At 48.0% G+C, this 13,686-nt stretch overlaps 4 protein-coding genes across 5 annotated transcripts; 1 reads left to right on the top strand and 3 right to left on the bottom strand.

Annotated features, from left to right (window-relative positions):
• Positions 1-442: 442 nt before the first annotated feature.
• On the bottom strand, positions 443-2,458 carry LOC9653150 (L-gulonolactone oxidase 3). The gene is made up of 2 exons (XM_024659426.1): positions 1,522-2,458; positions 443-1,457 (listed from the first exon to the last, which is right to left on the bottom strand). The coding sequence occupies exons 1-2, from the start codon at positions 2,429-2,431 to the stop codon at positions 541-543; spliced, it is 1,827 nt and encodes a 608-aa protein (XP_024515194.1). The 5' UTR covers positions 2,432-2,458; the 3' UTR covers positions 443-540.
• Positions 2,370-6,773, bottom strand: LOC9653365 (beta-galactosidase). Of its 2 annotated transcripts, XM_024659425.1 has the most exons (18): positions 6,633-6,773; positions 6,344-6,583; positions 6,125-6,271; positions 5,978-6,056; positions 5,749-5,920; positions 5,619-5,684; positions 5,362-5,565; positions 5,102-5,308; positions 4,730-5,039; positions 4,504-4,663; positions 4,338-4,446; positions 4,156-4,288; positions 4,052-4,107; positions 3,705-4,004; positions 3,539-3,658; positions 2,771-3,484; positions 2,531-2,700; positions 2,370-2,483 (listed from the first exon to the last, which is right to left on the bottom strand). In XM_024659425.1, the coding sequence occupies exons 1-18, from the start codon at positions 6,736-6,738 to the stop codon at positions 2,456-2,458; spliced, it is 3,321 nt and encodes a 1,106-aa protein (XP_024515193.1). In that variant the 5' UTR covers positions 6,739-6,773; the 3' UTR covers positions 2,370-2,455. The 2 variants fall into 2 exon arrangements, with proteins under 2 accessions (XP_024515193.1, XP_002985504.1); XM_002985458.2 differs by having other exon boundaries at positions 2,480-2,700.
• Positions 6,774-6,809: 36 nt separating this feature from the next.
• LOC9653149 (trithorax group protein osa) lies at positions 6,810-8,847 on the top strand. The gene is made up of 3 exons (XM_002985523.2): positions 6,810-7,233; positions 7,317-7,604; positions 7,662-8,847. The coding sequence occupies exons 1-3, from the start codon at positions 6,955-6,957 to the stop codon at positions 8,709-8,711; spliced, it is 1,617 nt and encodes a 538-aa protein (XP_002985569.1). The 5' UTR covers positions 6,810-6,954; the 3' UTR covers positions 8,712-8,847.
• Positions 8,713-9,496, bottom strand: LOC9653364 (DCC family protein At1g52590, chloroplastic). Its single transcript, XM_002985457.2, has 4 exons — positions 9,399-9,496; positions 9,167-9,332; positions 9,018-9,110; positions 8,713-8,953 (listed from the first exon to the last, which is right to left on the bottom strand). Exons 1-4 carry the CDS (start codon positions 9,484-9,486, stop codon positions 8,839-8,841), a joined length of 462 nt encoding a protein of 153 aa, XP_002985503.1. The 5' UTR covers positions 9,487-9,496; the 3' UTR covers positions 8,713-8,838.
• Positions 9,497-13,686: the final 4,190 nt, after the last annotated feature.

Raw genomic sequence — 13,686 nt, 5'->3', positions numbered from 1 at the left:
CTTTCAACTCCCCCACAAACTCGTAGCCCTCCGATTCCAGACTTTCAGCTCGATCAATCACGGCCGGTTTCCCGACTATCAAGAAATGACCGCACTAGCGACATGTCGGGGTCTAGCCCTAAATTTATAATTTTGGCTTAGTAACAGAGCATTCTTTCGCGTGGAAAATCTGTCCTTGCATAGACGAGAATTCCAAAGCAAATTAATCTATGGTTTTTAGCTGCTATATAATGTAAGTAAACCCTTCTTGTAACTGAAAGATGAATGCCGCCCAGCATTTAAATGGTAATGCTCCCATTGATGCAGATTTTACAGAGGAGGATTTGCATTGCGATGAGGTACTACTCAACGATGACAAGAGAGAATTATTTCTGGATCTCGGCTTTGAAGTGGAATTTGTCAATGTTAGAAGTCCCAGCAATGAAGGTGAAACAAGTGGATAAGAAGTTGTTACACTCTCGTGATAAATAAGATTATAATTAAAATCGGTGACCACCTTTCCACTTCGTGGTTCTACTATCCACGCTAGTTTGATGAATTTTAGCTATAGATAGGCTTGACTCCACCACCGGCCTTTTCTTCACCTTCGTAGCGACAAACTCTGGCGGACACAAACACTTTGCCTGGCCTGCAAAAGAATCCAGACTCGGGAGCGCAGTGGCGGTCTTCGCTGCAAATACACATCCCTTCCAAGGCACAGTGATCGTGGAAGCTGACAATGCCGTCTCTGTCACCGCCAAGGATAGCGTCAGACCACTCGCTTGAGAAGAGGCCCGCCGGATCTAGCCTGCTCTTCGCCCAAGCAAACCTGTCCAAATCCTTGACTCTGTCCCGGATGGAGGTGAAAGCTATGTTCCTGTTCTTCCCCCAGTGAGGCTTCCCTTGATACTTGAAGAGCGCCATCTGTTCTATCTCTTCCACCACGTCTTCGTTGAGCCTGGGAGTCCCCCCGTCCCTGGAGCGGTAGTAAGTTATGTCGAACTCCACCGCGTCTTCCTTCTGCCCGAGGTAAGCGCTGGACGCTTTCACGTAGCGAAGGTAGATGCCACCGTAGAGGCTTAAGCCGCACAAGCTGCTGGGATCCATGTCACGGAGTTTCTTGATGTCTAGGATCAGGTCCTTCACCTTGTCAAGGCTCACGGAAAAGGCCGTCTGATGGTAGAATGAACCGGCGACTCTCGGATCCCAACTACACACGTCCGAGTCCACCTCTTCTTCCTGTTCTTGCAAGCAGTTCGCAGGCAAGCTCCCAGTCATCTCGGCAATGACAAAACGAGGAGGCGCGTCCTGGCAACCACCTGCGGTCTGCATGAGATTGTTGTATCCCACAACGGGAAAGCCCGTGAAGTTGATCCCGTCGTTTAAGTACCCGTTACCACTCGGCACCCGGCTGTTTAAAACCATCTCAGAGAACCTGCAACGCGTCCACTCGTCCTTGTCCTGTTCGATCTTTTCCTCTGCATATCAGACAAATATTAAGCGAGTCAGAACTAAGAGACACAACTGCTGCTATAAGCCTACCACTGCGCCTGGACTGCTCAGCTCGTTCTACTGGAAATGGCTGAAAGCCCTTGTATATGTTCGTTCCTCCTCCAGGCGTCTCGAGAGGAGCTCTTTCGTCCAGCTTAAACAAGGACGCCTTCAAGGACGGGTGCCAGCAGATGTCCCCAAACTCGTGGTCACTTCCAAATCGCAGAACTTGTTCTTCGATCTCAGCATCGTCTTTTACTTCCAAAGCCACCGACCTCTTAAACATGGGCTCAATGCTGAGAGTTATCTTTGAGATTGCTCCAAGAACTCCGAGCGAGAGCTTGGCTGCATCCAGCAAGTCCTTGGAAGAATTCTCGTCCAGCCTGACTACCTTCGCGAATCCATCTTCCTCAGTTGCTGGAACCACCAAGGATACTCCCACAACGTAGTCATGGAGAGCACCTCCGCGTCCCCACAGACTGCTTCCATGCGCTCCAGTGCTCACTGCTCCAGCCACAGAAACTGCATTCCAGTATGTAGCAGCCGGTAGTGCAAAGCCAAGCGTGGAAATAGTATCGACCAACTGTTGAAGGAGAACTCCCGCATCAACTGTAACAGTCATTTCCTCCGAATTTACCACGATGCCTGAATTCAGATCCCTGGTGCTTATAATCACTCCGGAATCACCCCCTGGACATGCCAGTTTCGGAATACTCTGCGACCATCTGCTCACCATTTTCATCTTCCGATTGTTACTCGCGGCGTATGCAACTGCTGCTAACAGCTCCTCCTCTGTTGCTGGATAGAACACTTGAGCTGCTCTACATGGAATCCTGTCTGGCCATACCCCCAAGTAGTTCCTTAAGCTGCATCCCAATGCATCGCATTTCACAGGAGACGGGGACACTGCCACAGCAATACGGCAGAGCGTGGCAATAGCGGCAAAGAATATGAGCGCCATTATTGTGTTCTTCAACTCCGATTTCTAGCTCGCCTGCTCGAGTGATACTTGCCTGAGCCAGACACTGTTTTCAATGGAAGGAAAAGCAAAAGCGTTTACTCTGGTAAGAGTCGCTGACGGTATAACTCCTGTGATGACGCAGCTAGAGATAACGGCGAAAACCTGACCGCAAACTCGTAATTTCGTGGTAAGACGAGGTACTCATCGTGGACGCAGGGACTCCAACTATCATCGCCACCTAAACCCATGTGCTTGTGATCAAGGTGCACCTGCAAGTATGATAATCGTTTAAAACAAACAGTAAGAAACAAAAGGTGAAAAGATAGCTCTGGGGGATACCTCAATGTCCTGTCCAGCATTCAGCTCTTCTTCATGAGTTGCTCTATCCAGCTCCTCTGTACTGTAGTTGCTGGCACTCATTTGCAATGGAGGACTTCCTTGGAAAGGCATCGCAAACAGACCAGCATCTCCCTCAACATTCTTGAAAGCCAGCCATCTCACATCTGCGCGTCCACCGCACTCACCAGGAACAATATATGGGGCGTGGAGGTCAGACACCTTCTGCTTGTAGATTCCCAGTTGAGCAGCTGCCTTCCTATCGGGATAGCACTCGAACGGTCCTCGTCCATACCACTCCGCTGCATTGCACTCGTTGCTTATAGAGAAAACGATGCCCACCCTTGGTAACGGCGGAAGCTTCGGATTTGCTTCAACTTTATACTGTGCAACGAAGTCGCCGCTGCTGTAAATCATGTAGCTCACTGAAACCTTGAACCAGTCTGTCCCATCTTCCTTCGATCTTATTGATATCTCCCTCTTTTCGTCCCCGCTCCCTGATTCTGGTTCTATGAAAAGCACCCCCTCCAACAAAACTAAATGAGAAGACAGCTGCTTCGCCTGAAAACCAGTTGTCCCAGTGATTGCTAGGCGGTCTAACCCGAATGCCTTCCATCGATATGCGTAGCTTCTCTTGTCACCACCTTTGTCATTGTCTGTTGGAGCCCTCCAAAAGCAAGGGAGAGGCCCTTTGGACATCAAAAGCATGTCCCCCAGCTGCACAAAATCCATGTCAGAATTTTAGAGCGACAGCGACCTGAAAACCGTTACCCTCCAAGAAGAGCGTCCAGTACTTCTGTCAAATTTAAGCTCCCAACTATGCTGAGGTATTGCCACTACCACCGTGCTCGTGGAAATATCAGTAGACAAAGGATCCGAAAACTTGACTGTCTGCAGACACCCATGGATTACAGTAAGAAGTTCACATAGAAAATACCTGTAATGAATAAGGCTGCTTTGAAGGTAAAAAACATTGTTGTGACGCAACGACCTGTCCTGCACAGGCCCATCGCGTTGATGCTGCAAGTGTAGCTGTAATAGTCAAAGTCACATCGCTTCCCAATATATCGTCGCAAAGAGAAGACCAAGGCCCAGCTTTTAGAGGCATCCTGTACTTCTCCCTAGGTTCAATAGGTGGTACATTCCAGGAGCCACTTTTCAAAAGGGAACCATCAGTTGATAAACTCCATTCAAAAGCCAGATCTTCTGAAGTGGTAAAGGAGCGTTTGTTCCAGATCTGATATGAAAGGTTCAGCTTTGCATTTGGAAGACTAGCAAACGTACCTCAATTTCATCGCCATCAATATGTATCCCTAAAGGTTGATAGCAATATTTCACCTCTGCAAAATATGTATAGTCGACCTGAGCTTAAGTTCATAAGAAAGTACCTTCAAGAGCTGGATGTGGAGATCTGTCCGGCCAGACGAGACCGTTGACACAAAAATTGAGATCATTGGGTGTATCTCCAAAATCACCACCATATGCCCAACGTCTTGAGCCACCTTCCGTTTGTATGAGGCCCTTCAAAACCAGACCACGTTACAAAAAACATTTATGAGAAGACAATTACCTGATCAACCCAATCCCATATAAAGCCACCCTGCAACCCATAGGTGGTGTCAATAGCTTGCCAGTACTTATAAATGTTCCCGTTGCTATTTCCCATGGCATGCGAATACCTGTAGAACCCAAAGTTTTCGAGTCTTTCAATAAAAACAAAATTATAAAAAGCTTACTCGCATAGAATAACAGGCCGAAGTTCAGAAGTGTCGTTCGCAATCTTCACTGTGTCCCAGACACGCATATACATGGGGCATATTATATCCGTTGCAGACGTCCTTGAGCCACCCCCTTCATACTGCACTAATCTCGTGGGATCTCGACAATGAGCCCAACCTGCAATGCAACAGCTAAATATCATCTTAAGCATACAGGAAAACTTAAAAAACCTGAGCAGCTTACCAGCCATGGCATCATGCGCTGGTCCGTATCCCGATTCATTACCAAGAGACCATATGATGATGCACGAATGGTTTTTATCCCTTTCAACCATGTTGACAAAGCGGTCAAGTAGTGCGTGTGTCCACATTGCTTCGCCAGCCGGGTGTTTCCGAAGGGTCGATTCAATGAGCTCATACCCATGAGTTTCAATGTTTGCCTCGTCCACCACGTACAGTCCAAAGAGGTCACACAGCTCATACCAGCGAGGATGCTGCGGATAATGACTATTTCTGACGGCATTCACATTATGCTGCTTCATGAGAACGATATCCTAGAAATTAAGCACGGCGTAAGACATTTTGAAATAGTCCGAACTGAAAATTTGAGACTTACCCTCGCCATACATGCTTCCACGTTTGTCTTTCCCAGGCGTGGGTGATGTTCATGCCTGTTGAAACCGCATATGGTCACGAGTTGACCATTCACCAACAGTCCTTTTGGTTGAGCTGAAACCTGCCGGATTCCAACTCGGCAGGATTCGCAATCAGCAGTACCTCCATTGTTATCCTCCAAGACCACTACCAGTGTGTACAGGCTTGGCTGTCAGTGAAAAAAACATTAGAAAAGTATAAAGTCAAATTTAAATAGTTCACCTTTTCTGCAGACCACAGCTTTGGATTGTCGACAGAAATTGTCAGCACTGTTCGTCCGTGATGAGCAGAGATAATGTCCACGACTTTAGTGGGAATGGTTTCAGGCTCCTGCTGTTCACTCTCGACTGGGTCAAAAAGAAATCCACTCACGCGTAAAACCATCTCTTTTGTTAGTTTAGTTGCTCCTTCAATCGACACGTCCACCTAAAGTAAAATATACTATGAGAAATATTCAAGATATAGGCATCATCGCCAACCTCTACAGTTGCCTGCTTCAGGTCTCTGGTAAGATGAGTTTTCACAAAATAATCGCTGATCATGACCTATCAAAACAATCCCACATTATAATATGGCCCATGTTAGAACAAACACCGACCAAGTACTTACTTGCGGCTTTGAAAACAGTATCACATCTCGGTGAATCCCAGATAGCCACCAGTGGTCTTGGTCTTCAAGATACGATCCATCACTCCATCGCATCACTTGAACAGCTAGAATATTTTCCTTTTCTGTGCAGAGGCTTGTTATGTCAAATTCGGATGGAAGACGGCTGTCCTGACTGCAAGTAACAATCCAAGTCTGTCAGCCCGAAACTTAAGAAACCAAGACTTTATACCTGTAGCCAATAAGAGCACCATTCACCCAAGCATAAAACGCAGAATCCACGGCCTCAAATCTTAAAAACACCCTTCGTCCTGTAAACGGACTACTTTTAGCTTCTGTACCATCGAAAGAGAAAGAATAAAGAAAATAAGAAACGTACCAGCCCACTCGGGGGGGACAACAAATGATCTTCGATAGCATCCAGTTGGATTTTCTCGAGGTACCAGCGGTGGATCAAAAGGAAAAGGATACGTAACATTGGTGTAGATTGGCGTGTCGTATCCATGCATCTGCCAATTCGATGGAACTTACGATTGAAACAACATCGAAAACCACTTGTCAAGAGAACGTCGAAAAAAAAAGAAGAAGAAACACTCACCGGGCAGTGTCTTCCAGCTGCTGTCATTGAATTGATTCTTGTAGAACCAATGCGGCACACTCTCGGGCTTGGAAGCAAGGAAAAACTTCCAATAGCCACTGAGTGAGATCAAAGACGAGGCTCCCTCACACCAAAACCTGGCGCTATCGAGCGCAGCTGGGACGGCATCGTCGTCCCACACAGCTGAATTGGCGAGCTCCCGATCGGCCTGGCTGCGCGCAATCCAGAAATCCACAGCCTCTGCGAGGAAATATTGCTCAATCACAAGAATGCCAGCTCCAAATCTCACCTTGGACGCTGGAATGCGAGTAGAGCGGAACGTGAGGATTGCGCTTGTTCTTGCCGAACACCGCGGGATCCTCCCAGTCGCGATGCGAAGGTCCAGCAGCATCCATGGCGTTGGAGATTTTAGCCCTAGAGATAAGTAGGGGATAGAATTAAAGTAGGGGAATATCCAAAGCTCCAAACAAGCCTTGCTTGCTTCTAGGGCTAGATAATCGCGCGGGGAGAACAGGCATCGGCGACGCGGCATCGGCATCGCGATCTAGCGCCAGGTTCTTGAACTCCATCCGACTAGGGCTTTGGCGACGGGCGGCGCGCGCCGGCGAGAGATGGATAATCAGGGCATGGGATCGCACAGCGAGCCATTCTTTGACTTGCTCCAGCCCAACACGCCCTCGATAGCTCATGCCAGCGGCAGCAGCAGCTCGAATTACGTCCAGAACGGACCCCGGAGGATGGATTCTTCGCCGACTTACTCGTTCAACAACGACGATGTTCTTCCGAGCTACGATTTCCAGCCGCTTCGCAGCAACGGTAGCGGCGGCGGGGCACGCATCGAGGAGGCCGGGGGCAAGTTTCGCCAGGCGAATCCCTCTTTCGAGCAGCAGGTATTCTCTTTTCTTCCTTGTTCTTCGTTTCCTTTGGGTTTTTTAGATCTATCTACTTTTAACAACACTGGGTTTGTGCGTAGGTGCGTGATCCTCCAGTAACTTACGAGAAGTACGAGTCGACTCGATCGAGGCATGAGTTTGACAAGGATGCTTACGACTCCGCCACTGCCGCCGCTGTGGAGCGTACCATGAAGAAGTATGCCGACAATCTTCTACGTGTTTTGGAGGGGATGGGGGGTCGACTATCTCAACTGGAAGCCGCTACTCAGCGTCTCGAGGTTGCTTTTGAGAAGTCTAAGAGCGCCAACGCGAATAACCACGGCGAGACTGATGGAAGACTCCGGATGCTAGAAAACATGCTTCGCGAGGTATGTGTATATGGAAGAAACAAGGTCTGCTTGACACTACTTGTCCTTCTTTCCAAGGTGCAAAGAGGAGTACAGGTCGTGAGAGACAAGCAAGAGATCAACGAGGCACAGTTTCAGCTGAAGCTGCAGCAAGATAAAACCGAAGCGCCGACGACCAAAGTTGAGGTTCAAGCACCGCCGGTTGCTTCCTCACCGCAGCAGCCACCTCCAATGCCGCAGCCTCCTCAAGCTCTCGATTCCAGCGTCCATCAGCAGCAGGCTCCGCCTCCTCCACCCCCACTTCCAGTCGTCCACCAGCCACCTCCGCCGACTCACATCCAGCAGTCTCCACATCCTCCTCAGCATGTGCCTCACGCGATCCAGCAGCAGCAGCAGCAGCCATCTTACTCGTATCCTCCGCAGAACCCAGCAGCTCCGCCACCACCTCCGCCGCCACCAATGCAGCAGCCTCACCCGCAGCCATATCCTCACCAGCCGGAAGCACCGCCATATCCTCCAGCCCCAGTTCCAGTCTCCCATCCTCAAGGACCACCGCACCACTCTCAAGCTCCTCCCGTCAACTACTCTCTCGACATTCCTTCCTATATGCCACCACCACCACCACCACAATCTTACGGTGCTCCTCCGCCTCCTCCTCCACGGCAGCATCAACAGCAGCAGCAGCAGCAGCAGCACGGCCCTCCGCCTCCACAGATGTACGACTCACTCCCGGGAAGAACAGGCTCAGGGCCGCTGGCATTGCCTCCACCACCGTCAGCTTATCAGCAGCAGTCATATGAGACATCCGGCTATGGTGGCGGAGGCGTGAACTACGGGCGGATGCACAGCGGCGGAGGTGGTGGTGGCGGCGGTGGCTATCCTCATCTCCCAACAGCGCAGCCGATCCAGCAGTCTCTTCCCAGCGCCAGGCCTGCGAGCCGGTCGGGTGTAGACGATGTGATCGACAAGGTTGCGGCGATGGGATTCCCGAGAGACCAAGTTCGTGCCACGGTCCAGAGGCTGACGGAGAATGGACAGGCTGTGGATATGAACGTAGTGCTGGACAAGCTCATGAATGGTGGCGGGAGTGATGCGGGTCCTCCAAAGGCTGGATGGTTTGGACGGTGAAGAAGGAGAAGAAGAAATCCTTTTAGATTTTATACCTATTGGAGTGAATGATTTGTTCTGTACATAGAGAGGTCTTCGTTCTTCTTTGTCTAGAAGTTCCTCTATTCTTCAAAGAGATTAAAATGGTTTAGCTTAAGAAGCGTTCTTTGAACTGTTCATCCGAAGTTCGGCAGTGATTTGTCTGTCCAAAGAGTGAGTATCGATTGTTGGCGATCAAATCGTAAGTTGGGTCTCGGAGAAAGCTGGAAATTCAAGATTGATTTATGCCGATTTTCCAGAGAATTTGGAAAGGGAGAGTGACTTAACAGTGGGAAGAGCAATGCAAGAGTTGCGAGTGATGGATATGGCTCGTCTAGGTAGTGGGCGATTCGCAACACTGCTTCCGACTTGATGTAAGATCTAGCAAGTGAAAATCTCTCTCAGATATCGCGAGGAAAGAAGAGATATGGTTATACCTCTGTTTCTCAACGAGGACGATGCTAGAGATATCATCGCGAGAGCGTCCAGATTTCTCGAGCAGAGCCCTCCCTGCGTTGCTCTGGAGTGCCGCGAATCGCAGGCGAGCGCGAGGGTCCCTGTCAAGAACGAAATTCACGCCGCCATTGCAGAGGTTGCAAACACCTGAAAGGGGAGAACACAATTTCTCGATCAAAATCGAGAGAATTGGATTGCTGTGCTTGTGCGTACCATCGAAAAGGATTACTGGGCGAGTGTCGCTCGCGAAGAGAGGCTGCCATGGCGAACTAGCACAGAAAGTGCGTGGACATAGAGTCATTTGCACCTTTAGAAACCCTAAAATTGAAAAAACCAAACAAAGGAGCTCTGCTGGCGTAAGTTCTTCTCTGAAGGTGTTTGAGGCCACGACATGTTTGCCATCTGGAAGGCGCATATATACAAGTTTCCCTTGGAGAAAAGCACTCTTCACATCCATTTGAGCGAGATCCCAATCATGCGCTGTTGCAAGTGCCCAGGTCAGCCTGCCCACAGGAGAAAACGTTTCATCAAAGTAGAATTGAGAGAATCCACGAGCAACTAGGTGTGCCTTGAACCGGGATACCTGTATCTTCTCTGTAGGTTACAGGTGCTGGTTCTGTGTTTGAAGAATGTGCAATGGATGGGGAAAACAATGGGGTCGGAGCAGGACTGACAAGGGGTGGTGTTTCAGAGGATGTTGAGGGAGGATCTGGTAGAGCATTGGTAGATGGGTGGTCACAATGAGTAAAGCGCCTTGTAGGGCGAAGAAGGCGAGCGACAGCAGCAGCAGCGACGAGAGGGCGGGCACGCTGCCCAGCGCCACCACCAGCAGCCCAACGGTGACGATGAAGGTGACGTGGTACGCAAACATGATGAGGAACGTTACCATGAGCCGCTTCCACACCCGGGGCACCACGCCTAGTACCTTGGCCACCGTCACGCTCTTGTCCACGTATATGCATGCTACGCTGTACACCACCGCCGCCGTGGACAGCAGCGAGAAGGCGAGCACGAAGACGAGGTAGGCGAGCAGGATGCCAAGCTCCGAGTAGAGCTCCCTCCGCGTGGCCTCGCTGTGCCCCTCGCTCCTCTCCACCGCAAGCATCTCCTTGTTGAGCCGTATCCGGTTGAGCAGCGGATAGCGTGTGCCCCAGCAGCGCAAAAGACAGCGGCAGTACCAGAATCAGCGCAAACCAGGCCATCAATCGGGCATGGCGCACCAGCACAGCCATGAATCAGAAGTGATTCGTTGCTTTAATTATATTTTGTAATCTTTCATCTTGTGGATCTTGCAGGCTTTTAACAACTTTTTGCAGTCACGTGGATTTTCTAGTGCGCCAATGTCTGGGTTTTGCCGTGTGGCAAGTGACCTGTGAACACAGCTCTGATACCATGTTGGGTGAAGAAACCCATCGTAGGGTAACTCTGTTATATATACATGATTTATCCTACCGTTTGTTCTATCTACCAACTACTTTAATTTCTATTCTTCTTCACTCTGATCTGATTTATTACGTCCACTTTGCTCTGCTTTCTAGCGGCATGCAGCCATGCTGGTCTTGTTGATCAAGGAAGGTCCTAATTTGAGTCGTTGGAGTCTAAATTCGGGATCAAGCGAGACACGAAGCATTTCCATTACATGGTGGACATTCTCTGTCGTGTCAACGAGCTCAAAACGGCTCTGGATCCGGAAACGATCGAAGAGTTGCCTTTTGAACCGAATGCTGCCACTTGGTGAACAGTTTAGGGGCATACAACAGTTGGAGGAACATAGAGGTGGGAAAGGTTGCATTTGAACCTCTTTTGCGTTTGGAGGCTAATGTTCCTTAGGAATGTGAAAGGAGCAGCCTACAGTAAAAAGGCTTAAGAGTTGAAGCAGGAGCTTTGAGAAAGCCTGAAATGAGCCTCGATGAGGTGACAAAGCTAGTATTTTTCCCAAGTTCTTTGCTGGAGATGCCCGCAGTCAGAATCACCCGCAAAGTCTTGAGATTGAAGCAAGCTTAAGGAACTTATCTATGGTTCTCAAGAGCAGCTGCAGCTGATTATGCCGGGAACGTTCTGCACAACGTTGATCATATTGGAGAGGAGGAGCTCTGCAGGCACAGCGAGAGGCTGCCTATGGCTTTCACTATCAGGATCATTAGGAACTTGTGATGACTGCCACCAGTGGAACACCGAGGTTTCATGACTACATGTTCACAGGGATAGAAGCTGCTCATGTGGTGACTACTGGTAATAATGGTGTCAAGCATCGTCATCCATGTCATGGTATGTGTGGGAGGCGTTCGCGCGTGATGATTTTCCACAAAGTTTGGTTGTTTCATACTTCTATACAGAACACGTACAGTGGTTCTATGGGACCAAATTAGTGACAACTACAGAAAGTTATCAAAGAAGAAGCCTTATACCAATCAACAAAGGAGAGGACCTCACTAAAGAACTCGACAATGATGTTGTTACTACATGGGATGCTATGCCTCAGCCAATTGCAGTTTGCTTAGCATTACCAGTACATCTCAGACTCTGACTTCTTAGGCTTCATCTCACATTCTGCTGATTGAGAAATCAGTTACTCTAGGAGCAGAGGTAATTAAGCTGCTATTTTACAAGAGCTCATCTTTGATACGCAGGAAGCATGGGACTGGTTCTACATTGTCCCCTGGAATCACATCAAAGAACATTATAATCATAGAGAATGGCACAATGGTAATATTGTGTTTTCGGCTCCACGTACAGGCAATCTCTATGAGTATACCAGCTCCTCCAGCAAATCCACATCTCCTGCAAGCTGTCTACTAGAGACAACTGATACTTGGCATGATCACGTGAACCACAAAACGCTACTCTCCATGCAACAATCAAATCTGGTTGATGGGATCAAGGACGTACTTCAGCCTGTGAACAAGAGGGTGGAAACTCTGCTTGCCAAGAACACAGGGGTGACAGACTTCCTGTGCTTACACATGAACCCCTTGACCTGGTTCATAGTGATCTTTGTGGCCCTATGCGTGTTGGATGCAAGCGCTATTTTTTACTATTTATTGCCAAGAGAACATATGAAATCACAGACTCTGGAATGCTTCCAAGACTTTGTTTCTCAAGCTGAGACTCAAACCGGCAGAAAATTTAAGTGTATCCGCACAGACTCAGGTCCACAGCTTTTGAAGATTTCTGTGGACAAAAGGATATAATTCATCAACGCAGCTCCTCAACAAAACGGAGTGTCTGAACGAAAGAACCGCACCATTATGAACTCAGTACGCACATGGCTCTCATCATCTGGACTTCGGGCTGAAGCAGTACAGACTGCTGTCTTTGTTCAGAACAGAATTCCGTCAACAAAACCTGGCATGATTCCTGAAGAATCTTGGACAGGAAAACTTCAGAATGTGAGTTTTCTACAACGCTATGGCTGTTTTGCTTTTGCCAAGAAAATTGGAGATACATTGATTTTCGAAGCAGACTAATGTATTTGGTCGGGTATGAAGGGGTATCGCCTGTTTGATCCGCTTCTCAGAAGGGTAGAAGTCAAGACTGATGTGAATTTTGCTGAAGCAACGACCCAGGAAACAAATCACAGCAGAAGTACTGATGAAAATTAATAGTTGGGTGGATCTGGGAGGATGATGTTGATGATGAAAAAGTCCAGAACACCAGCCTGAACATGCAACAGAGTCCCAACATGACCTGAGTTCACAGATGAGCCTCTACCACTTAGCACACCGATCACTTCACCACCGCGCTCCTAAAGTGGAGCGTCTCACCAGAGAATTACCTTTTGATGCAAGGGTGTATGGTCGTACTGGCAGTGGGAAGGCCCACTCGAGTTTCCAGACAAACTTATGAACTGTAGCTTCAACTATTAAAGAACCACAAAAGCTATATCCAGATGCTGAAAAGTGGATTGAGGCAATGAAAGATGAACTACAGTCCCATGCATAGATGGGGACATAAATTGGTTGAACTGGTTGGGGATAGAGCACTAGTTGGCTGCAAATGTGGTATTAAAGGGGTTGGGTAGTTTTTGAGTTGAGCTCAAGCTGAGTTCAAGTCAATGAAAGTTAATATAATTCACTAAATACAAAAGTTAATGTTCAAATGATTAGTTCGGAATGAATGACATATTTTCAGTCCAAGAAAAAGCTAAATAATATAAGTCCAATAAGAAAATAAATATCATAAGTCAAAGAAGAAACTCTATAATACCATTAAAAAATTCAACTGAAAAAAAAACTAAACTTAGTCTTCCTTAGCATCCACATCCATAAAAGGAGGAGTTTGTATAATATTATGCTCTTTAATTGTGGGCTCTTGTTATATATAAGTTTATACCATTGCTTGTGCATAACATGGCAAATTATAGCCCACATCATCAATCCACACAACTATGATGGAATTACTATAATGAGAAATTTACTTTAGTATCACCTGTTATGAAATGTCCCAAGAACACCTTTAAATGCACTCTCCTTCTCTAGTGCAAAAATTACATAGCCAATTT

This window comes from Selaginella moellendorffii, unplaced genomic scaffold (assembly GCF_000143415.4).
Source record: "Selaginella moellendorffii unplaced genomic scaffold, v1.0 SELMOscaffold_68, whole genome shotgun sequence".
Taxonomy (NCBI): Eukaryota; Viridiplantae; Streptophyta; class Lycopodiopsida; order Selaginellales; family Selaginellaceae; genus Selaginella; species Selaginella moellendorffii.
Note: the sequence above shows the minus strand (reverse complement) of the source record. Positions and strands in the feature narration are given on the sequence as shown.

Coding starts and splice junctions, on each gene's coding strand:
- LOC9653149 (XM_002985523.2), top strand. CDS start 6,955: ATGGATAATCAGGGCATGGGATCGCACAGCGAGCCATTCTTTGACTTG. Junction 7,234..7,316: donor ATCCCTCTTTCGAGCAGCAG/GTATTCTCTTTT, acceptor GTTTGTGCGTAG/GTGCGTGATCCTCCAGTAAC. Junction 7,605..7,661: donor TAGAAAACATGCTTCGCGAG/GTATGTGTATAT, acceptor CTTCTTTCCAAG/GTGCAAAGAGGAGTACAGGT.
- LOC9653150 (XM_024659426.1), bottom strand. CDS start 2,431: ATGGCGCTCATATTCTTTGCCGCTATTGCCACGCTCTGCCGTATTGCT. Junction 1,458..1,521: donor TGAGCAGTCCAGGCGCAGTG/GTAGGCTTATAG, acceptor TCTGATATGCAG/AGGAAAAGATCGAACAGGAC.
- LOC9653365 (XM_024659425.1), bottom strand. CDS start 6,738: ATGGATGCTGCTGGACCTTCGCATCGCGACTGGGAGGATCCCGCGGTG. Junction 5,685..5,748: donor TACTGTTTTCAAAGCCGCAA/GTAAGTACTTGG, acceptor TTGTTTTGATAG/GTCATGATCAGCGATTATTT. Junction 5,309..5,361: donor AGCTGTGGTCTGCAGAAAAG/GTGAACTATTTA, acceptor TTTCACTGACAG/CCAAGCCTGTACACACTGGT.
- LOC9653364 (XM_002985457.2), bottom strand. CDS start 9,486: ATGACTCTATGTCCACGCACTTTCTGTGCTAGTTCGCCATGGCAGCCT. Junction 9,333..9,398: donor CCCAGTAATCCTTTTCGATG/GTACGCACAAGC, acceptor CTCCCCTTTCAG/GTGTTTGCAACCTCTGCAAT. Junction 9,111..9,166: donor GTCCTCGTTGAGAAACAGAG/GTATAACCATAT, acceptor TTCACTTGCTAG/ATCTTACATCAAGTCGGAAG.